The sequence below is a fragment of the Aricia agestis genome, chromosome 12 (assembly GCF_905147365.1).
Source record: "Aricia agestis chromosome 12, ilAriAges1.1, whole genome shotgun sequence".
Lineage (NCBI taxonomy): Eukaryota > Metazoa > Arthropoda > Insecta > Lepidoptera > Lycaenidae > Aricia > Aricia agestis.
In genome coordinates this window covers 4,070,637-4,095,148 of record NC_056417.1, presented here as the reverse complement: position 1 = coordinate 4,095,148, position 24,512 = coordinate 4,070,637, and the positions used below count along the sequence as shown (strand labels likewise).

The 24,512-nt window shown below is 36.1% G+C and overlaps 2 protein-coding genes across 3 annotated transcripts in view; one reads left to right on the top strand and one right to left on the bottom strand.

Moving 5' to 3' along the window:
• LOC121732770 overlaps positions 1-3,356 on the top strand; it is a 29,485-nt gene extending 26,129 nt beyond the window's left edge. For both annotated transcript variants that reach the window (XM_042122739.1, XM_042122738.1), the window contains 2 exons: positions 1,942-2,079; positions 2,471-3,356. In XM_042122739.1, coding sequence (XP_041978673.1) covers positions 1,942-2,079; positions 2,471-2,736 — 404 coding nt within the window. In that variant the 3' untranslated portion in view covers positions 2,737-3,356. The remainder of the gene's footprint in view (positions 1-1,941; positions 2,080-2,470) is intronic.
• Positions 3,357-6,840: 3,484 nt separating this feature from the next.
• Positions 6,841-23,754, bottom strand: LOC121732766 (small subunit processome component 20 homolog). Its single transcript, XM_042122731.1, has 15 exons — positions 23,501-23,754; positions 23,108-23,394; positions 22,346-22,679; positions 20,959-22,185; positions 17,359-20,861; positions 16,665-16,829; positions 15,262-16,309; positions 14,243-14,469; positions 13,257-13,422; positions 12,612-12,794; positions 11,249-11,791; positions 10,628-10,810; positions 9,247-9,358; positions 8,289-8,431; positions 6,841-7,188 (listed from the first exon to the last, which is right to left on the bottom strand). The coding sequence occupies exons 1-15, from the start codon at positions 23,543-23,545 to the stop codon at positions 7,006-7,008; spliced, it is 8,349 nt and encodes a 2,782-aa protein (XP_041978665.1). The 5' UTR covers positions 23,546-23,754; the 3' UTR covers positions 6,841-7,005.
• Positions 23,755-24,512: the final 758 nt, after the last annotated feature.

Below are 24,512 nucleotides of genomic sequence, written 5' to 3'. Positions count from 1 at the left end.
TGGGGAGTATTATATGAATGCAGGTTGATCACCTGATTGTCTGACAAGTAAGATGATCCATGCGTCGGATGGGCATGTAAAAAGGAGGTCCTGCGCCTGATCTCTCGCCAGTCGTGTCGGTCTTCCGTCCCACTTGGTTATGAGAGTAAAAGAATTGAGAGTGCTCTTGTGTACTGCGCACACACTTGGGCACTATAAAATTACTCCTGCGCAATAGGCATGATGACTATTTTTTTTTTCTTATCGGTAATTGAAAGACACTTAAAAAATAGAAACATCGTTGAAAGAATGACTCTGATAGCTTAAAAATTCACCAAGATATGACAATTCAAATATCTCATAAAAAGACCTGCCCGAAACGCTCCATACAAAGTGCTACGAAAGTATGACGTCAGTCTTTCGTAGTTTGTACGCATCGGGAGACAACTTTGTTCGACAGATATATTAAATATTGCGTTTATGAAAGTGGTTTCATAACAAAAGTTGCTTTTAATTGCATAAGTTATCGCATTGTATACACATATTAAGAAATTAAATTGAAAAAAAATTCGACTTGAATATCCAACTTTGAAGGCGCATAACAAAAAAAATACAAATGCTGCTCAAGCTGAAATTTTGGGAAAACTTATTTTTTACCGTGATTTCTTTATTTTATTAATAAAATTCGCTAATCTTTGACCTTGTCATCATCCCTATTGCCCTAGTTTCAGTGAAACCGGCCACCGTCACCGAAACCAGTGTGGGGGTTAAAAATACCCCGATGGATGAGCCTGGTCGAGGGCACTATCTCACCACTATACTCGATTTTTTTCGAACGAAATTGTAAATAGTTTGTTTTCAGACTATGTCTCAATTATTGAGCGTTCAATCTTAAGGTTCGGCTCCCGTTCAAAAAATATTTGTGATAGATTTACGGCTGTTCCTAATATTTGATCTATCTCTGGTTTTGCCCTACTAGAGATAGGAATAGCTCACAATTGACATAAAATATATGTCTCTAATGTCTAATGTGAGCTATTCCTATCTCTAGTAGGGCAAAACCAGAGATAGATAAAATATTGGGAACGGCCGTTAATCTTTACAAGTTTCCAGTACCAAATTAACCTCACCCGAACAATTTTGGTTAACTACAAACTATAACTTACTTACCTGACGTTCAACTTAGATAACTTATAGTTAATCTGAAAGTTTTCGCAGTTTAACTTTGAGGTTCACGTGTGCATAAACGGAAATTTAACTTCAGTCTACATTTTACAATTTATCTTCATAACACTCAGCATAATATAAGTAGTTGTTAGTAGATATAATTTTACCCGATTTCAGCAAAAGGTAATAGGTAACTTTGGCTATAGACTGATCTATGTTTGTTCTACTGTAGCACCTTTTTTTTTATGAAATAAGGGGGCAAACGAGCAAACGGGTCACCTGATGGAAAGCAACTTCCGTCGCCCATGAACACTCGCAGCATCAGAAGAGCTGCATGTGCGTTGCCAGCCTTTTAAGAGGGAATAGGGTAATAGGGGAGGGTAGGGAAGGGAAGGGAATAGGGGAGGGTAGAAAGGGAATAGGGTAGGGGATTGGGCCTCCGGTAAACTCACTCACTCGGCGAAACACAGCGCAAGCGCTGTTTCACGCCGGTTTTCTGTGAGAACGTGGTATTTATCCGGTCGAGCCGGCCCATTCATGCCGAAGCATGGCTCTCCCACGTATGAAACCTTTTGAACTTTCTACTGATTCTGATCCTTTTTTAACGAATGAGCTATCAATAGATTCCTAACAGTAGTTTGGTTAACTATTAGGCCTATTTTTGACCCAATTGCGATTGGAAGAACGATTACTGTATAACGTTTTATGGTTTAACGGCTTACAGCTTTTACCCAAATGCGACTTGAAGAAGGAAGGGTCTGTATTTTTGTTAAGGTTGCTTTTTCTTATTTCCAGGTATGCAGAATCTATCGATATCGTGTGCGCTGGTCTGCCTCATAGTGCTGGGCAGCGCGGCCCTAGTGGGAGCATTCGGCGTCTGCAAGCATCAGATCAGTGCAGTACTTGTTACTGGCGTTATGTATTTACTGGCCGGTAAGTTGGCACAGTAAAATATTGTTGTTAAGTCCTCGGGAAATGTAGGGAAGGGCAGGGGCAGGTAGCGTAGCATAGCCTAGGGTCAGGGTATGTCAGGGTAGCGCAGAGCAGAGCAGCATAGGGCAGGGTAGGGACTAGGGGCAATATGTGAATTTGTACATATTTGGTGACTCCAATTTGTCTATTTGAGTCTTACGTTGATTAGCTTCGACATAATATTGTTTTTTGAGATTTGTTCATTGACATTGTTGTTTGATCATTAAGTTTGACAGGATCTTAACTGGATCGAACTCTTATCTATTAATGATAAATTAAGTCATCATTTCTTTAGTAATAGTACATGAATAACAGAATCAAGGGTTTTTAACCAACTCATTTTTCCCTCCAGGCCTCTTCGCGATGTTCACCCTAATGATCATCCACGTGAAGCGTGTCCAGCGAGTCTCCACCCGGGGCTCCTCTGACGACACCGACGATGGGGTGCTCGGCCCCCGCGGCCCCGCCCTCACGCTACTATCAGCGAGGGAGTTCACCACCGCCTGGTCGCTCGAGCTGGGCTGGGGCGGAGTCGCCCTGGCTACCATCACATCGATACTATGGATACTGTTGTCCAAGATAATGAGATATAACCCGCTGTCGTCGATGCTGCTGTAAGCTCCAGGGCCCGATCTAAGGGATGAGCTGGCCATTTGCCCAGAGCGGCAAAAAATTAGGGGCGGCAAAATTGACTAATTTATATTTTCCTAGCTATAAAGCTGCCCACGTTTGAGAATTTTAACTTACAACCAACTTCAGGTTGGATAGTGGAAATATTTAAATATTTAACCAAAATTTGCCCCCATTTCCAACATAACTAGCTTATTAATTATGTATGTAAAGGGCGGCAAACAATTTCTATGCCCAGAGAGATTAAATAGCTAGATCGGGCCCTGGTCAGCTCCTTTTTTTGGATATGAGATCCAATGCGATTTTGGTTGGTTTGAGACTTTTTACTCTACTCCTTTCAGATGTAGGTAATGTCGACAAAATTGGAATTCGATAAAACCCACTATTTTGCGTCTGCATTTGAACGCTTTAAAAAATAATTTTGTGAAAGCGATTGCAACGATTACAGACATGTTTAAAAGAACTTGCATAACGCGCATGGGGGCGAAATGCGAAGATTGAAACGCTTGACCAGCATAAGCTGAAGATATGCTAATTAAGCGCCATTATTCTGTCGATATTATACTAACAATCTACATTATAATATTAACACTACAATATTACTAGATGTCATTACCTGTAAATTGTAATATTTTTATGTTGTTGCCGTTTTTAGGATATTCCTAACTTTGCAGTCTTACTTTTTCCAGCCTCTCTTCAAGGTTAATGTTAAGTAGATGTCAATTATGTGATAAATAAAGTTTATATACTGTTAAGAAAATTAGTTAGTTAAAGTTTAGGTAGTAAAATACATCTTGCTTCTACCTATTCATAAATTATAACATTACTTTCAATATCGGTTTCTGAAAGTCAAAATACGAAATAAGAAAAACCTAAGACATCCTAACGTGAAAGAATTAAAAGCAAGCATGCGCAAAAATAATACTTACCTAAGTTAAGTACAATAAATATTATAACTATAAGTAAGACGTAATATTGTAATTAGTAATTTGTACACGAGTGAAAGAAGACTAGGTACTAACGGTAGGTCGATAGCCAAAAATCTACTTGTTCTGTGCCCCAGCTATAGTGAACTTTCAGGAGCCGATAACATAAACAACTGTTAAGTATTTTATACATTCTCGCTTCAAATAGTTTGGCCTGCGCCTGTTTGTTGCCGTCCATTTCCAATAACAAACATTTCATTTCTTGCCTAAATTTTTGTCAGCAACATATTTCATGCCAAGTTTTCTAGCTCTAAATAAGAGTATGCTGCATTTAGCTTTTCTCGCATACCTTAAAACCAAACCTATTGATGACAAAAAACTGAAAAAGTTATGCCGTGGGCGAAAAATGGCTGACTGGAAAGAGTGAGAGCAGAAGCGTGCCTTGGTGGGGCTCGTATAAAAAATGTTCGAGGCCCTCTAGGAAGGATAACTTACGCACATTGGGTGCCCGTTTAGTTGATACGGTAGCTACGCCCCTGAGTGACAGACAGCGATCGAGTTTTTAATCAGAATTTGAAATTTTTAAGGAGTTATACAGGGTGTAACAAAAATAAGTGATAATACTTTAGGGTGTGTACGTGTTCCTTGTAGAGAGTGCACTGTGAAAGTAGCAGCGCTGAAAGACCAAAATTTTTTTTCACTTTTGTATGGGGAAACACTTGACGCTCGGGCCCTTGCCCATACAAAAGTGAAAAAAATTTTTGGTCTTTCAGCGCTGCTACTTTCACAGTGTACTCTCTACAAGGAACACGTACACACCCTAAAGTATTATCACTTATTTTTGTTACACACTGTATACATGCAAGTTGTGATAACGCGGTAGCTTTCGAAAATGGTAAAATCAGTGAGAAATTGCTTAGACGAATTTTGTGTGTGTGGGAATTTTTCAAAGTGTGTCCTCATCTTCAACGCTGCACGTCTGTTGCATGTTGCATCGAAATTGGACCGCACTTTCAATAATATTTACGAAATGTTGACGGATTTATTGACGATGCAATGCTTGCACTATACAAAGAAATACTGGCATTTCGTACAGCACGATACCGATCATAAAGTTAATATACCTAACGGAATAGAGAAACAAAGGCCTGAGCAAGAGAGATGTCACTATCAGTAACACTGCGTGGTAAAAAGAGACGTGTGATACATGACAGCAGCACCCTTTTTTGACGTCCAGTCGGCACGTGCCGCACGTTGACAATTTAATCTCATAGAAATCATGTTCAAATGCTTGTGTAAATGTGTACGTACACATATTTTTACACACAGATGAAACCAATTTCGGTTTCGTTTGACAGCTCGAGATTGTTGCTCTATTCCGCTAGTTATATTAACTTTATGATACCGATGCAAAGGAAATGCAGCTTAGGGCCTGATCACACGATGATCAATTTCATTGGCTACTGTCTCGCCACTCTACTCGGTTGGTGTCAAGTTGGTGTATGTAGCCCCTTAGGACTGAAGTGCACTAACGCTTTTAACATGTTTACCTTGAGCTTACTACATTTTGTACCTTTTTAATTAGCACTTCGCTTTATATTTGATGCTGTTTACAAGCTGTTTACCTATTGTATACCTATCTTAAGATATACTTAATTTGTAATAATTCTATGTCTAATAATAGTTTTAAATTAATAACTTTAATGGTTGTATGTTCTGTTTTTTTAATGTTTTCGTGTAGTGGCTTAAGAAAGTTAATCCATAACCTACTCTGCTTGTATTTTCAAAATATAGATCCCTCTAAAACTTGTGTAGATGTAGTATGCTGTTTAAAAGAGATCTTTAGCAAAACATATTATACACAAAGAATAATAAGTATTTAAATAAGGTTGAATTTGTAAAGTTTATTATTTGTAAGGTTGTTGTAAGAAAAAATCTAGTCAAATTCTGGTATTGGAACTGAACCAAGATACACTAAAGCTGGAAACCGTGAAAAATTACTGATAGATCTTCTGTCTCATATTACGTTACCTACATGTTTGCGTCTCGCTCTTTCACATTTTCGCGGTTTGCACCATCTGTATGTAAGCAACCTATAGTGCAGCCAAATAAAATAATTTAAAAAATATTACCACTGAGAAACTTTATTGATATGAAACTTTAAAATATATTTCAGTTTCTTCAATAAACAATAATGGACATGTTACCCTTGTGAAAACTTTCCCTTTTTTCACCTTTGGAAACAGGCAAACATAGAATTCAAAATTCAATCGCCTAAGGGCAAAGATTCATTTCAAAGGTCCATGATCCATATTATATACAAAAATATTAAGTATCTTTATATTTGGCTGTAGTTTTAGGCAAGTATAGACGTGTATAAATCAACAAAAACAGCGAACGTGAAATGATATAAGGGAAATATATGCATGGATAATGGATATACTTTTTGTTGTGATATTAATTTTACGCTGATGTTTGTAAATTGTTTTTTATGGAATTAAATTATTATTTTCAATAAACTTGTCTTTAATTTTATATTGAAACAAAAAGTTATTCAATTATATAATTTATTCGTAACAATATACAAAATATTGAATACAATATTGTATTCATAACTTTGTGGTCTATAGACCGTCACAGTCATACGATTCTAATAAATAGGTTATTGAAAACGTCGATTTTGAAGATACCTCCTTGAATTCTAATAGAATAATAGGCGGTTGTAATTATTATTAATTCTACCTAAAACATCATTACAGTAGAAATCCAATTATCCGAATTAATGGGGACCGGGGCTCATTCGGATAATCAAATATTCGGATAATCGGATTTTTAAAAAAAAATTGCCATTGGAGAGAATAAAAGCTACGTTTTGATATTGCACTATTTTTTTATTGAATTAAATGAAAGAAACATGAAATTTTCACATGTTTTAAATATAAATAAAATGTACTTATGTACAAGTTTAGAAATAAAAATCATTGTTTTTTAAACATCTCCGTTAATGTAAGCTGTTTTGCGGTCTTCAACCGTTTTCGGGCAGCCAGGTCACGCATTCGCTTGACGGTGAGCAGTTGCAAGTGGTCACACTCGGGCTGACGCGTGATTCGGATAATCGGCGATCCGGATAGTCGGAGTTCGGATAATTGGAGTTCTACTGTATTAAAATAAGTTATCAAATTCGTAGTGAAAATTATTTGCATATCTTTCCACTTTTTGTAACATTGGTCGTAACAGAATTAAATTTGAAGCACCATTCATAACAAACTCAAAGTAACTCACTCGGAATATCTTGCGTGAATTTCTAACTTCTCGATTCAATTTAAATAATTTAATCATCTTTTAATAAATCATCTTCTAGATCAATATCTTCTGCTTTTCTCTTCTTGGGCCTCGGTCGTTTGCCGTGCATCATTTCTAACTTGATTTTCTTCGCCACTTTCTTCTTTTCCTTCAATTGTAATTTCCTCTTTGCCGCTTTTTCTGGATTATTCACCTTCTCTTGTAACAATACCTTTAAAAACAATTGAAATATTAGAAATATTCACATGTTACAGCTCGACAAGGCTTTAAATGAACGTGGGTGATATTGACGGGAGCGCTGCTGTTAAAGGAGAACTGTCAAACACATGTAAAAAATGACGTTTATGTATGATAGAAGCGTTTAGTTCCTTTTCTCGCCACGTTCATATGAAGCCTTGTCGAACTATACTATTATTTTATGTCATAGAATGCTACTTTCAACCTCATACGTTTTATATCATGCTATTAGCTGATCGCACATTTGTCAGCACTCCGCACCGTACGCGTCGAACGCACCGCATAATACCCGAAATGCGGCGCGTAAACGAATTCTAAGATGCGGTGCGTACAGCGCGTGCTCGCTGATAAATGTGCGATCACTGTTAACCGAAAAATTTCCGTGAATTCAGTTGTCAGTGGAGGAATTGTTAACTAGTCGCAAACCTAAGTCGAGACTGTCGGGTATTTGGGGTTAGCCACTAACCTAATGAGGTAATTAACCAATCAACAAAGCTATTGAAGAGATAAACTAGCGTCGAGAATACTCAAAAACTAAACTTTAGTCGAATCCGTCGTCGATGTTTGGTTTTTCCGCTGCTGAATATTTGCAAGCAGTGATATTACATCCACAAAATATGAGTGATTAACTTATTGTATATTTTACTTTACAGTGAGTGGCGACCGAAAAGGAAGATCTTCCGACCGAGCGAGATAGCATGCTCGGTCAGCCAGCCGAAGCCCACACACGTAATTTCAAATGTTGTATATATCTCGGAAACTTCGATAGCGCGATGCAGGATTGTGAGACTTAACGCAGGCGATGTCACAGCCTGAATTTTCGGACTGAAGATCGGACGCAGTGGTGGTTAGGGGATAGCTAGAAATTACCTTTTATTATTTGGCAAGATTTTAATGTCCCCCCTCCCCCTTCGGACCGCGCCTGATGTAACGCCACACTACAATATTATGTTTACGCAACGCGCAGATGCATTTCTAAATGGCGGTTTTGAAATCTGTCAAATCCATACCAATTTAAAAATGCATCTGCGCATCGCGGTACCGTCTGAATTAACATTTATACTACAAACATACCTTCTTCCTCTCAGCCCGTCTGATGTTCAGTTTGGTCTGCACGTCGGCGGCCATCTTGCTGAACTCGATATCACCCAGCTTCCTCCGCAGCTTCTTGCCCAGCCGCCCCGCGAGCTGCTTAGCCGGGGACGCTGCGCCTTCGCCTATAGCATAAAACAAAACATGATGATAATGTTGAATGTCCTCATTTTTTCGAATTAAGATTTAAATATAGAACGATGTACTATCAATTCAGAGAAGTTGATTCCTATGCAAATCGGGGACCTAAGTAGCACAATAGACATAACTACCAGTAGTCCGACTGCAAAGAAACGGACAGGTTTCAATATAGCTGTCAATTTCGTCGGGTTTCAATAATCAACGGAATGTGCCTCGCGCTGGCTGATATAATTTATTTTTAAATATTTAAAATAAAGATTTCAAAATTGGATTCTGTCAATTTTAATCACATGTGCGGTGCCAAAACACAAACAACAATACGACCAAAGAGGAACACGTCCAGCGAATATGTCATAGTTTTAAATTCTTAGGTAACAATTTAACAAACCTAGCGACGATTTTCGTCATAATACGTCAAATTTAAAAATTTCAACCTCAGTTCTAAGTCGGCATACTCTTTAATTCTGTCTACTCTGTAAGTAGTTTGGTCACGTTACGTCAAACCCAGCTGACAGATCACAACTAACATTGAATTGACATATTCGACCAAATAACGTTAGTCTGTCAATTGCATAGGAATCAACTTCCTCGATGGTACATTTATTATTATTATAAATCCGCAAGTGTTAGTCTGTTTGTCTTTTTGTTACCTCCTCACGCTCAAACCGCTGAACCGATTATCTAAAATTTGATATGGAGAGGATACTTTTTTTTTGTGGAAAATTGTTGAGTTTCCGCGCGATATGCGAATTTTGGCGCAACGGAGTTGCTGGCGTTATCCAGTAAATAGCTTGCTTACCCGTGGAGAGTTCTCTAACGATCGGCGGCAGTATCACGTCGACAACCCGCTGTATGTCCGCCGTCTCGAACGAGCTGATCACGTGCTGCCACATCGTGAATATCGCTGTTCGCTGGAAAGTAACACCATTTTTTAATCCTTTATTAACCAATAAATAGTTACAAAGTAAATGTTATACGGCGCAATATAAGCTTATACAAGTTTTACCATGCGCCGATCATCATTCACCATCATTATCATCACTTAAGAATTTCCCTGTTTATTCACAAGTGAAAACATGTTATAATGTAAAGGAACAGACTAGGATAAAATATGATGTTTAAAGTAGCTGCAAAAGTATAAAAGTGAATAATTCACCCACCTAGTTAGTTTTGCAATAATATGTATGTTATAATAATATGTTTACTGTGCAAATTACAAAATTGTTTACTTAAATACTGATTAATACAAAGCATGCATCATTATTTCAGCAAACCATTTTGTCACTTGCACAGTTGTTTGTTTTTATTCCCTGTAAATTATAGTTAGGAACCTAAATTTCTTCTCTCTTGAGAGTAAGCTAAACTGAGTAATAACTTAGCACATAAAAAACTTGATACATCGCTAGAGTTAAGTTTCAACGAACACAATCGAGGCTTGAAATAGCAACTTAGATATACCACTCGCTTATAGTAATGGGAATTAATGTAATTTTCTATTAATTTCATTTACATGCTAATTTTGATGTCACAGAATGATAAGTGTTATTGTTTTGCTATTTGCTAAAAACGCGGTATTGTGAATTATCGGTTCGCATCGAAATCGCTTGTGTCGAGTATAATTTAGCATCCAGTGAAAAATAGCAATTCATTAACAGTTAGCGCAGCGGTGCGTAACAGCGCTGACGTGAATATTTTATCATGACCGGAGAAGTGTTGGTGTGCACGATAATATTAGCAATCGTATTTTTTAGCAAGTACTATTAATTTAATTATTGCTAATGGGCATTAAACAATAAATTATTATTGCTAATGCTATTTTTGCCAACACTACTTGCGTATCTGTCGCCGTCATCTGGTTGAATCTGCTACTTGATTGAATGACCAGCGTATTCATCAAATGAAACCATTTAATTGACAGTTAAAGACTTGACGAGTTGGCCTTTAGTTTAGACTTTAAACGTTACAGTCATCGACTTCACAAGTTGGCTAGTCATTCAACAAGAAATTCGCTAGTCATTCAATTAAATAGCAAATTCAACCAGATGACTGCGACATATATGTCATTACTAGCAGAATTTGTTAATAATTATTAACATTTACAATTATTGTAGATATATCAACAATAATTGTAAATGTTAATAATTATTAACAAATTCTGCTAGTAAAAACAAAATACTCACAATATTCATACACATTGGCGCTTTAGCGACCTCAGCGTTCACAGCTTTCCGCAGCTTGTATAATATCCACCGCACGTTCACTTTAGACGACTCCTCTATCTGTTCGTCTGTCTCTCTGTTCGATGACGTGAAGTAGGGCAGACAGTGGACTAGCTTGAGTATGGCGAACATCACTTCCGTCACCTGAAAGATCAAGTATTAAAAAAAACATAATCGAATATTTAACAGAACCTAGACAAATACAGTGTTTAAATATAAAGAGCTTGTTGCTAATAATTATGTAATAGGCTGCGCAGATAAAAAGAACGAAAAAAGAAAAAGCAAACTTGCAATTTGAGATATCTACCAATAATTAGTAAGCAATTAATAGCATGCCCCCGTCTGATCGACCAACTACACAAAGCCTACAATGTTTAATTCTTGCCGTACTATCTAATGCCTAGTTACTGAGATATTTTAATTGGCTAAATTCACTATAGCTTTTGACTGGCTAACCTAAAAATTCCCAATCAACATCGCTAATGAAAACATAAACTTTTGTCAAAAACCCTCAGAAACTGGGCATTTGAGTTTTGACTAGTTTTTGTTTGTATACCAAATATGTAGTGTTTAAATCCTTACCTGTTCGGCCATATCCTTTTCAACATTCGGCACATATTGAGCGCACAAATCTAATATCAAACTCCTCAACGCTTGTTCCGTATCATTGTATATAAAACCTCTATCACTTTCCAACTTGCCAGACACAATTTGATTAAATTCCTCCAAATCTATAGCTAGGATCATCTGACCGAGTATTTTAGCTGCCTTTAGTCTAACCCACGAATGGGGGTAGGCTAAGAAAACTTGACACTGCTGCCCAATCTCATCGAAGTCAGATATATACTTCTTGTTCTTCAAACTTGTAGGACAGTTAGTAGTTATCCTATCTATTAAGTTTAAGATCTGTATTAGACTGTGGTCTTTTTCCTTTTGCGTCTCTTCGTCAGTTTGTTTGCTGTCGAGGTTAATTTTGACAAATCTACCGATGCTTGTGTTGGTGCTTAGTTGATGAGTCTTCGCGCTTAGCATCGGGAGTAGATCTGGAAGTCTGGATTGGAAGTTGGATTCTTCGATGTTGACGAAGCGTATGCAGAGTTGCGCAGCAAATTCAAAGTGGACGGGCTGAAAAAGGGAATATAAGAATTATTACAAAATTGCTTTTATTGCGTGTCAGTGACAAGGATTCACATTGATTCAGTAGCGGGTGGGTCACAATTCAAGATATTTGTCTAAAAAATTGTAACCATACAAACATGTTCAATGTTTATGTTAGTCCAGTGCACTGTGCAAGCATTCAGAGATTTCTAATGCTTGCACTGGACAAGCATTAGAAATCTGTATGGTTACAATTCTTTAGACAAATTATTATTTACTTATGTACTACGAATAATAAAAACTAAGGGAACGTAACTCCCATACTTCAATAGTTTTGAATTTGGTTCCTTTTCGCACACTAAAATATGGCAATAGCAACGAAACACTACATTCAAATTGACAAATTAAAGCCGTTGACTATAATTCTCGTCGAGTCTCTTTTTGCATAAAGTATGCATGTATTCGGCTCTCTTTTTGCATAAAGTATGCATGTATTCGGGTCACATTTTGTAGAATCGGAACATATTTTTTGACACAGTTACTCTTCCTTCGTTTTTTATTATTCGTAGCTTATGTATTTATAAAGAAAAAACTACATGGTGAGGCTAAATAGTTTGTATATTGCCAGCAGTTTCTGTTGAAACGCTTCGACGCAGCGTTAAAGAAACAGCCTTAAATCTGTCATAAATCTATCACAGCTGATTGAGCCTAGTCTCAGCTCTAAACCTCACACAGCTGATATTTTTTTTTAGAAGGCAGGTCGCTGTAGCCCTGACGTCACTGCGACCCATGAGGATCTATTAATTATTATATACATATATTATTACATAACTGATAATATACTCACCTTAGTATCGCTAAAGAACTGCACAGCCAGAGCGAACAGTTTGTTTCTGTCTGTCGCTGGTAACTTCTGTAGTAATGCTTCAATGCAAGCAGCGGCGCTCGCTCGGCACGCCGGCGCCGCGTCGTTCATCATACTCGCACCCAGAGATATGAACAGAAACTCGCTGTGGTTTGCTAGCTGGGCCTGAAATTACATTATTTAGGGCCTGTTTCAGCACTTCCTGATAAGTGACGAATGGGCTATCCGCCAATTAACTTGACAGATCAAGTATGGAGAATCTGTCAAAAAAGTTGTGACTAGCGTATTTTATCAGAAAGTGGTGAAACGGGCCCTTAATATTATTAATCCCTGATTCCCGATGTGTTACTCGACTAAGATTAAACACATAACACATTCATAAGACAATAAACATGAGGTGCGCCTATCACTGACAACTAAACGCGCCAAAAGAATCCGAGTCGAATGAGAATTTAATTATTAAGAATAAGCATATCGCAAATCAGAATAACCTTAAAGAACAATAATACATACAAATTTTATTTGACCTGCTAGATTGACACACGGTGTTATTTTTTTGGTATTAGGGATGAAATATTTTTATCAGTATGTATTGTATTAATTATTATTAAAACAAAGTTTACCTACCACATGGAGTTTCTTAATGATCATATCCAGGAACTGCAATGCAGATTCTCTGCCGTGTTGCAGCTCATAGTTCAGTTGGGCCACGAAGAATTCCAGATGTTTCTCCAGTCTTTTGCCCGGGGAATAGTGAGTTAGGTAGGTTATAAAGATGGCACGGGCTTCTTCCCTGAAAAAAAACAGACATAAATATAACGATGACTTACAAAATTTGTCGTCAAATACATCGCATCTGTTATATGGATAAAATCCAAACCCAAAGAGTGTAATACAGCTATCCTAAACCCGCGGCCCGCCGGGACTTTATCAGTAGCCCGCGTAAAGTTCAACGAAAGTCACGCCCACCGGCAAAATAGTTCAAAGTCAAAGTGAAAGTCGTAATAAAAATTAAAAAAAAATATTTCCACAGCCGAAAATATAACCTCCTCCTTTTTGGAAGTCGGTTAAAAAACCATATGGAAACCACCGCTCATTTTGAAGAACGTCATTTTCATAGAGAAAAATAATACACGGGGCAGTCATATTTTAACCATAAAAAATTTTGGTTGCGGTCGCGACATACACCAAAACATAAAGGTGTTTGTGTCCCGTGTGAAAAAAAGGAGTACCACGTCCACTGGTGTAACTGCTTTGGTGAAACGAAAGTCCGTATGGTAGCACTGTATAGTTTTTTTTAATACTTAGCATTTCTGCATTTTCTTATTCTAATTTATAATGTAACAAATAAAATTATTCATACACAAACATGGTCTACCTATGTTTTATGAATATTTTTTTACACAATAGGCCCATGAATTAGTGTCTTAACACACTAGGCCGAAAAAACGCGGCCGAAGTTCGGAATGACTACGCCTGCAATTATTTTTAATTCCTGATGACACACCATGCCGAAATTACGTCGCGTTACATTGTATTGCTGGCGTGATCATGCAAAACTTCGTACGCGTATATTCGGCCTAGTGTGTCTAGACGTGTCAAAAAATGCTTACCTAGACCTCGCCGACTCGCTAAGTATACACACTTTGGACACCTTAGCCATTACTTCATGTAGCTCATCGGAAACTAGCCTAGCCTCTAATATAGCCTTCAGCAGAGAGAAGGAGTTAGCCTGTCTCTCATCATTTTGACAATCCTCTTCGGCATATAGAAGTAGAGTCTTCAACTGATCTGCTTCTAGAGTGTAGTATCTTACGTTGCGAATCAGTACTGTTACTGCCTGTAAAAAGACAATCTTGTTGTATTTCGATTACAATTAGTTTCAATGACATATTTTATGCCATTTAAAATCGTTGCAGAACGGTCACTCGCGGCGCGGGGGGAATGAGCGGGGGTTACGCGGGGGGAGGCGCGCGCGCGGGGGTCGGCATAATTAATGGTCGTGTCCATTAATTATAGTTTTTTAGGATAACTTTCGGAAGCTATTTCTCAACATTTTAGTACTGAGTAATTATAAAAGAAAAAATATGAGTATTTTTATTTTTAACAAGGATCAACACATCAAAATTTGGCAGGAAGGTTTAATTGCACCCTGTATGTTTTGCTTAAGTTTTAAAATACAGAAAAAAAATCAGACATAAAAGATATTTTTCAATCTCGTTATAGATTTGTATTTAAGCTTATTAAGGGTGGGTTGCACCAGAGGCGTGGTTAAATTGGTGATGGTTATAGTTAAGGCTAACTTTAAGTTTAACCTTAACTTTGACCACAGAATTTGACAGATGACAGTTGGTCCGACAAGGCTTGAAATGAACGTGGGCGGGGGCGCTGCTGGTGAAGGAGAACTGTCAAAAATTGCATTTTTGTATGATGAAAGCGTTCCTTTTCTCGCCACGTTCATTCAAAGCCTTGTCGAGTACAAGGTTATGGTTAAATATGGCCTCCATTTTTTACTTTAACCAAAGATTTTACATTGTACTTAAAGTTACAGTTAATGCTAAAGTAAGTTGGTGCAACCCCCCCTAAATAATTAAAGATATATAAATAGATTAAAATATAAAATATGCCTTACCTTAAAAGCATTTCTAACTAGATGATAATTATCATTTTGCTTGCTAATCTCAAACGTGGCATACTTATGTAATATCGTGAAGGTAGTTTTGACGATATCTTTGGTCATTTCCTCCAGAGTAGGCGTAGTTACGCGTATTGTCCATAGCGTAGTTATACATTTTAGTGCAACAGTAGTAACTTTAACATGATCACTGTTTAAAGCGTCCACTAGTATAGGTATCAAAGGATCGACGAAGGCCTTACAATCCATCCTAGGTACCTTCTCTCTTTTGAGTATAACATACAGAATATTCAAACTGAATTCGACCAAAACATGAGCGTTGGTTTTAGAAGATGTGCGTACATGTCTAGCTTGAGACTCCTTATTTCGTTTAGGAGTTTCCGGTATAAGAAAACAGTCCGGCTTCGCTCGTAACATTTTCTCCCTCTGTGCCTCAGTTAACTCTCTCTTTGGGGCACTCAAAACAAACTCTGGTATACTCTCCGATGCGACACCATGTAGGAAAACGAATAAAGACTCCAAGTCAATATATTTATTTGTAACTAATCCAGTAGTTATATGCATTAACGCTTCTTGGACTTTTACTACAACCTTCTTTGAATGATGTTTCTGTAATACCTCTTTGAATGGTAAAAGTAGATTGATTAAACACTGTTCTGTGATATTTTGGGCAGCTATCATCAAAGTCACATAACTCTTTTTACTTGGTTTTGCTTCTGGCGTTTTATAATGTAGCTTTTCAACCTCTTTTTCCTCTGATAGAGCTCCAAATAGGTCGTTAGTGCATACATCTAGGATATAGTTTATATTGTCGTTTATATCCCCAGGTTTGAAGTCAGATTTCAGTGCTTCTAACACTGTATGTATGGTAGCTACTAACACATGAACTTGGAAACCTCTAGTCAGCAGCAGAGTTAGGTGCTCCAAAAGTATACCTAGATAAGATGTGCCAACTGTTAACATAATTTTCTTCACTATATCCCTGGCGGTTATTCTAACTTGCTTTAACGGTGACTTCAAAAATGAACAGAGTTTGATGATTATTCTGAAAATAATTAAAATGGTAATGATAAAGAATTTAATTTAATTGTTGAAGTTTATTTTCATTGAAATGATAGCTCGGCAAACGCCTTACGAATAAGCAAAACTTCTAAAAAATATTTTTTATAGAACTAATTTCTACAAAAATATGTAATGCTATTTAGTTAATATCCGGCTACGAATAATAAAAATCCGGTTAACATAATATATTTTGCAACTTACTTCACACTAAAATAAAAAATCGTCCAAGCGCGAGTAGAAGTAGGGTTTCATTTACCCTTTGGGTACAGATTACAGAACCCTAAAAAGTGTCGTTTAACAAATATACACAATGATGACGTCATTATCAAAGAACTTACCCAGGCAATTGATGCTTCAATATCTCTCCAGGCAGTCTCTGTAGTAGCTTGACAAGCGCCAACGCTATCGGTACACGCAACATGTCTTCCTCCTGACGAATAAATCCCGTTTTGCGACGATTCACCTTGTGGGACTCTTCGTGTTCAGTCAGTTTTCCGATAGCTCTGTAAATAGCAAAATAAGTTAATTGTATACTAGCTACTAAGTATTTTATCTAATAAAGAAGAAATTCATTCATCACGCGGAAACCGTACATTTGGCAGCGGAAAATAAAGTATCCGATGTCTTTTCTTGTGCTTTAAAACACCTCCATACAAAATTTTATCTAAATTAATTCAACAGTTTAGGCGTGAAAAGGTATCAGACAGGCAGAGACATACTTTTACATCTTTCTGTTGTTGTTGATGTTACGTTAATAACATGGCGTTTTTTTTTTCTTGTTCCCCCGTACTTTATACAGGACCATTACTCCTCTTGTTATTTATTACATTTCATTAGTTTGTTTAAGTTTATTATTTACTAAGCTTTAGAACATGGCATGTTACGTTAATGTAACATGTCATTTACTTTATGTACTTATGTACTTGGATGTAAAAAGTCTTTTATAGAATAATAATTATTTATTATAAACCTCTTGCATTATTTCAAGCTTTATACTATGGCTACTTTCAAATTTGTTAGATTTTTACTTACCGATTTAGTTGTGGCAGCAACCCAGTAGTCAAAGATTTGATGATCCTATTTCCTACAGACGGAGAAACAATAGTCACTCTCTCAAATGCCGGTATAGTTGCTGCTTCGTTATTGCCTTGTTCTTCGTCTACCTTATCATCAACAGTAAGTAAATCAGTTTCCATCGCTTCTAAATCTTCATTTGCATCACTTTCAGAATCTGAATCATCATTTTCGTTATCTTCTTTATTTTCTTTACTTTCACTATCGCCTACTTTCGATTCTTTTTCAGAGTTATCTTTTTCTGATTTCATGTTATCATCAACAATCTTCTCATTATCCTTTGCTAGTTTATCTGATTTATTGCCCTTAAATGACCTTATGTTTGTCGTCAGTGCTCTAGGGATCTCAATATTTTTCACTTTAGAGAAGTCGTAATGGAATACATCAAGAATAGCCACGAGTATTCGAGTCAACTGTTTCTGATGTTCCGTAGAATGGCGCATTTTGTTTAAATACAATTTCAGTATAACCTCATAGTGATACCACGGTAGAAGCCTACAGCATGTAGCTATTGTTTCAATGCATGCGTCTATTAGAGAATTCTTATCTGAATATTTGTCATCACAGATATACATAGTTGCTAACGGCAAAATGAAATTAGTCAAAGTTCTAGGAGTAGGACATTTATTCATTTTTCTAGCCACTTTCGAAAATTTTAGCAACGCTCTTACTCTTCTATGTAGTTGTAAATGGCATGAATTCTCGAAGAAATCTACTTCTAGATCTTGCTTGTTAGTGAAATGTGCTAAATCTGATAAGACAACATCCGCGTCAGGACATTCTCGTGCTAACTCACCCAATAATTGTATACTCTCATTATGTAGCACTTCGTTTTTTGTATCTCTTATACCAGTAGATATAAGAGATAGTACTGTATCTCTTACTAAAAACTGGCCGTTCGGACTAGATCGATATTTCATTAGTAGTTTAGGCAAGATCTTTTTCAAGCATAGACCAGCACTGTCTCGTAAACCGATATCCTTTTCAGTTCGAATAAAGAAGAAACAATTGTTTACGATGAGTATTGCTAGATCAACTCCAATTTCATTGTTATCAACCATTCTATATATTTCCTTGTATGCATCCAGTCTTCTGTCAAAATCTGGTTGCTCAATCCACCTTTTATTAAAAGCATTCATTTCGGTTATTACATCGGCTATTTTTGTTAAAGCCTCCTTGTCACTCTTAGCATTTTCAGCCATAGATGTTAATAGTTTTATTAGAAGTTTTCTGACTTCAACTAGACTAACTTTGTTGAATAGTACTGCAATATTTTTGATGTACACCTGTGGGTTCGTACTGTGGCCTAGTAAATTAATAATAGTTGTAATGGCATGTTCCATATTCTCTTCTGCCATGTTCATACAAACTTTTTTTACTAATATTGGCAAAAGTAGACTGAGCAATTCATCACACATTTCAGGAGTAGTCACCATTTCTGTAACGCGTGACAGAATCAACAAATCCCTTTTATTAACAGTATTAGATTTAGCTGTATTTGCGATACGCCGTTTCATTACTTCTAAAATATTTGGTAGATGTGGAATCAATATTTTACTTCCATAGTTTATGTCACTTCTGTCGCTACTGATTTCCAGTGTGTTAAATGACTTTATTTCAACTACTTCTTTGTCGTCCTCGTCTGTTGTTAGTGTTAAAAGTTTTTCGACCATATCCAAAATCATATTCACTACTCCAGGAACAGTTTTAGGAGCTAAGAGCAGTTTGAATATAGCTGAAACTGCATTATTAGATACATCATTTGCTGGACACGTAACAAGTAAAACATAGTATTTTGGATTTTGGCACCACGTGTTAATAAGTTTTAGGAGAGCAGTTGGACTATGTATTCCTTCTATATGCAGCTTTGGCAGTATCGGCCATATCAAAGTTTTGTATATTACAAACAACTCATCTGGGGTCCAACAGTATCTTTCAAACTGGTCAAACAATTTCCCTAATATGCCAAGTGCGATGGTTCGCAAATGTTTAATAGTTTTTACATAACCAGTATGAACTTTATCAGTTTGGGTTAAAACTGCCCCCAAATTGGAGCAAACCGCATAATATATTTTAAATAGATCCGACAGCAGTTGATCTTTCATATATCCACCAAAATATTCTCTGACTACATCAAAGAGATTTAATACGCTATGTAACTTTCCTGGACTAGTAACAGATTTCAAATCAATACTCTTGACAATATTCTCGTAAATTTCTTTAGGTTGTAAACTCATGTTTTCTTTGAGATTTTCGAACGCCATTTCAATGAACATTCGTAGTTCACTCTCATTACAACCACTCAAATACCTCATGACGAGAGATCTTCGAGTTTGGCCTCCGCCTTTTTTATCGGCACCAAGTTTCGACGTCATTTTACCGTACAATATCCTCAAAATTATCGGCACAACATGTTCCCTATCTTCAAGCTGTATGGCTTGTGAATCTTCTGTTATTTTAAATTGAGTCATTGCGTCTTTAAACTTATTTTCATCTACCAAATTATACAATTGGCTCTTGTAAGCTACAACACTTTTGTTCTTGTAATTCAACACACAATCTAATGCATATTTCTGCAATCCAGGATTTTTGTGCTTCAGAAATTCCATGTACAGATCCCAGAATATTGGTTCCTTATAAAGTGCCCTTGGATTTTTGAATTGTGCTAGGACTTGCATAATATTTATGAGTGTTTTAAATATTATCTTGCCAGTAGCAGAGTCAAGATAGCTATTTTCTTTTTCAATTGTTTTCTCTATATCTATATCATCATCATGAATATCGTCTACTTCCATTTCATTCTTATTATGTGCTTCCATATCTACTTTGAGAGCATTCGTTTTGTCGTTTCGTCTATATTCTTCATCTATAAACTTTAGAAACAGTATAACAACATCCCTATTCTTAGCTTCACACACTTGAATGCAGTTCCCCATAACTTTTAAGAGTAAAGTCCTGTAATTATACAGATCAGGTCTTTCTTTTAAATTATTACATTCAGCATACAGTCTAGTGACATATTCGTTGTCGATCTCTATATCGCAATCGAATTGGAATGACTTGAAATTCTTCTTGGCGTTATTAAAAGCAAATTCTAGGGATTTGTGAAAGGTCGGCCAAAATTCTTCAATCGGTAGAGCATTGCCGTATGACGCTATGAATTCCACAACAGGCTCCCAGAGCAATTTAAAGTTGAAAAACAGAACACCATGCATATAATTTAAGGCATAAAAGTGAAAATCTGTTTCCTTGGCCAACTCATATTGGGTTGTATTAAATGTCATTTTCTGTAGTGTATTTATTTGCACTCTATACTCTTGGATAGAAGGAGTTATCGATTCCACACTAAAGCATCTAGTGAATATTTCAAATCTTTCCATTTCCCCTCCTACTTCCACAGTTTTGTTGAGCTCCTCTATATTTTCGAATAGTTTATAAATGTGGGTAGTCAACAAACGAATCTGAAAAGAAAATTTAAATAAATACATGAATATTTTATTTAAAATCACTGTTTGAAGATTTTAATAGATAAGATCAAATAATTAGTAAAGTACTCACCATGTGGAAAGGAGATGACACATTACATCTTAAAAATGAATCTATTAATGATAGCATAGGGTAATTCAGACCGTTTTCTTGTTCATATGCCGTCAAATATAGATCTAATGTGTGTAAGGACACAACAAAACTAGGGTTAGCCGCGCATGGTAAGAGCACAGGCAGCAAGTCATCTTTATCACATATTTTGCCAATATTTTTGCAACTGGATATATGAATGGCGCATTCTATTGCATTGGCCAGCACAAACATAGCTTTGCGAGCTTGCTTCATTAATCCTGTATCTTCATGATGAAATTTATTGCATTCCACTGTCTGCTCAATGTTATAAATAAGCAGCAACTTCAAAAGTTTTGAAATAAGTGCGCTCAGTTCCGTGACACATAATTCTACATTAACTTTTGCGACATGTGGCAATATGAAAAGTACATTTAATAATTTTAAAGGATTTTCAATAGTGGTTTCTTCATTTTGGCTTAAAACCTTCTTCACATAATTCATAAGTGATGGTAGTCCTTTGCCAAAATCCAGAGGGTATTTCACCCATTCAAAGAGTTTTAGACCATTTTTGGACAACGGAGATTTATTGAGGCAAACTTGGGCTAGAGTTGATACAGCTTCATCATCAAAATCCGATTGCAGTACAAACTTTACAAATGGTGGCAAAATGTGCATATCAAATTGGGAGTAATCCATAACATTTTTGACGAAGTTCATCAGAATTTTCGGGAAAGGCAACGGCAGTAGGACTTTAACAATAATGCCTGCATGCTCCTGAGACAATGTTATATTCGACGACAAGAGCAGTAAGGATCCTATTTGAGCGCAAACTTCCAATATACTTTCTGCAGATTGTGAGCATATAACTTTTATAAGAAGTAAGGCAAACTGGGGTGGATTTGTCAGGAATTTACCATTCTGGTGTTCAATCACTTGACCTGCTAGCCTCATGATGTATTCTAGACCTGGATTTTCCTCCTCATCAGCTAAACAGTGTTCCACAAACTTTTGTAGATTAGTCCAGAATATATGAAACTCTTTATGTGATATGCCCTGTAAGCAATCTTCTACTGTCTGTGTCATTACTTTAAATAGTGTTTCTTGATCTTCCTTTTTCTCTTTTAAGTGCTCAAATAATATTGGAAAAAAGTTTTCTATACAGCTGTGAAACTTGTTTGATACTCCTTTTAATATTTCAAATATAAGATGACCACAACCAGTTATAGCCTGAAAAAATAAATTATAAGTATTTGTAAAAATTATTATTGCACTAAAAATAATAAAAGCCTCTAAAATTGCAACTTTCTATTCAAGTTTTACATACTTTTTTATTTAGTATAATGATTTACTCCAAGCAGTGTTTATAAATTTGTTTAAACATACTCACACTATCGTTTTTCTTTAAATAAACAAGCATCAACTCTATAAACTTCTTTTTATCCCTTATATCTCTAGCAACAAATGCAAAACTTTCTGCTGCAAAATTATTTATGTACTGTGGCTGGCTCTCACTCAAAAGTGGTATGATCCTTGTCAAAACCACTCCTATGTCCTTCTTCAGGTATGGTTTAAGTGTTTTGAACAAAAAGGCCAAACAAATGAGTGCCCATTCCAATCTTTCTGCATCTTTTGTATTTAAAAGTCTCAAAAGAATGTCAAGAAACTTAGGAAAATGCGGGTAAAAGTCACTTCTTAAATCTTTTGCCAATGATACTAATATTCTGAAACAAAATAGAAAATTGTGTAATAACTTTGACTTAATACTTTGATTTGTAGGTCCACATGGCATATATGTACTATCAGAGAAGTTGATTCCTATGCAAATCGGGGACCTAAGTACTAAACTAAGCATTATGATGAATTGACAAATTTGACCAAATAACATTGGTCTGTCAATAGCATAGGAATCAACTTCCTTGATGGTACAATTATTAAATTTTTTCTGTATATAAGTAATATTTGTATAAATTAAATAAGTAGATGAGACAAATCCAAAAATATAAGATATAGATTTTAATGAGTTATGTGATCTAACACATTTATCTTCATTTGATTGCAAATATTAATAACATGGTTAAGACTTTAAGTTAATTATTACTTAAAAATTAAAATAACAAATTATACACTACTAAAAACTCTCGAGACTTACTCTAACAAGGGCTGTAGACACAACTGGTCCTCCAAATTCAAATACTTCTCTAATATTTCTAAAACTTCATCTTTTTTATGTATCAACTGCGCTACTGTGACCACACCGAAAACTTCCTTTTTAAACTTCTTGAAATTCTCGGTTAAATTTAGAGCGTGCCATTTTTGTACCGCCAAGTGGAAGTGCGTTTCGTTTTCCCCTGGGTGGGTCGTGTAAGCGTGTTCTATGTGATACAGTGCGGCATGGCGAATATCAATAGAATTGATTCTCTCCGCGAACGGAATGAACTAAAACGGAAAACACACAAGGTACAGGTTATCAAAAATAATTTAAAATTTAATATGAACTTATATATTTTGTTTGAGCCGCACGAAAAGAATATTATTTACTTACTCTGAATGTGTTGGTTGTTTTATGTTTTACAGGTTTGCTTTTCATTTTGGAACCTTACTTACAGGATATGATAATAATGTTTCACAATATTTAGAACTGCATTTTTGTTCGTAATGATGTTATTTTTCTGATTATATAAAGCTTTTGATCCCAAATTGAAACTCGTTCACTTGCACCTCGCACGTTCCAGTATATAATAAAGTACTCTGTGCTCGCACGTGCCCGTGTTTTGGTTTATTTGACACTGACAAGTGACAGGCTCAGCTCTGGGACGTGCTACAGCTATTTTTTGTGCCGATTTGAAGCGCCGCGGTAAACGTACCTACTGCGAACTCATTTCCAAAATTCTCATTATCAATGACATTTCTAAGGGATGTCAAAATTCATATCGATATTATCATAATATTCATGTACCGTATAGCGACATTATTTTTTGTTCTTAAACGATATGTTATTCAATAAATAATGTTTACCATTAATACCATACACTATAGCACTACTTTGATATTAGAAATGAAATTAGAAAATACAATACAACAAAGTTTTTGTTAAAAGCATTGGAAGCTCATCTTCAGTTTTGTTTTTATTAGTTATCGTAGTGCTAACTGGTAAAAATATATGGATTAAAGATGGGTACTACTACTTTACGTTATCTACGTATGAAATCGTTGTTAATTTATTACGCCTATCTTTTTTATTACGGAGAGGATTAAGTCAATATAATTTGTATTATAAATTAATAAATGTAATATTTTTAATTCTAATGGTCAAAGTCGAGGTCGATAGAGGTCAGTGGCCACCGGTGAACGTGAACTAATTACATTGCAAATGGCCGTCGTTCGTTTTTTGGTGCTAATATGGTAAGCGTCTCTGCGGAATTCATAGTAATAAGTACCTATTTACAGTTCGATAAGGCTATAATTATGAATATGTCAATGATGTCAATGCACTAACCTCTATAATACATGTGGGCATTTTCAAAAAAACGTGTACCCTTGCAAAAATATGTCTA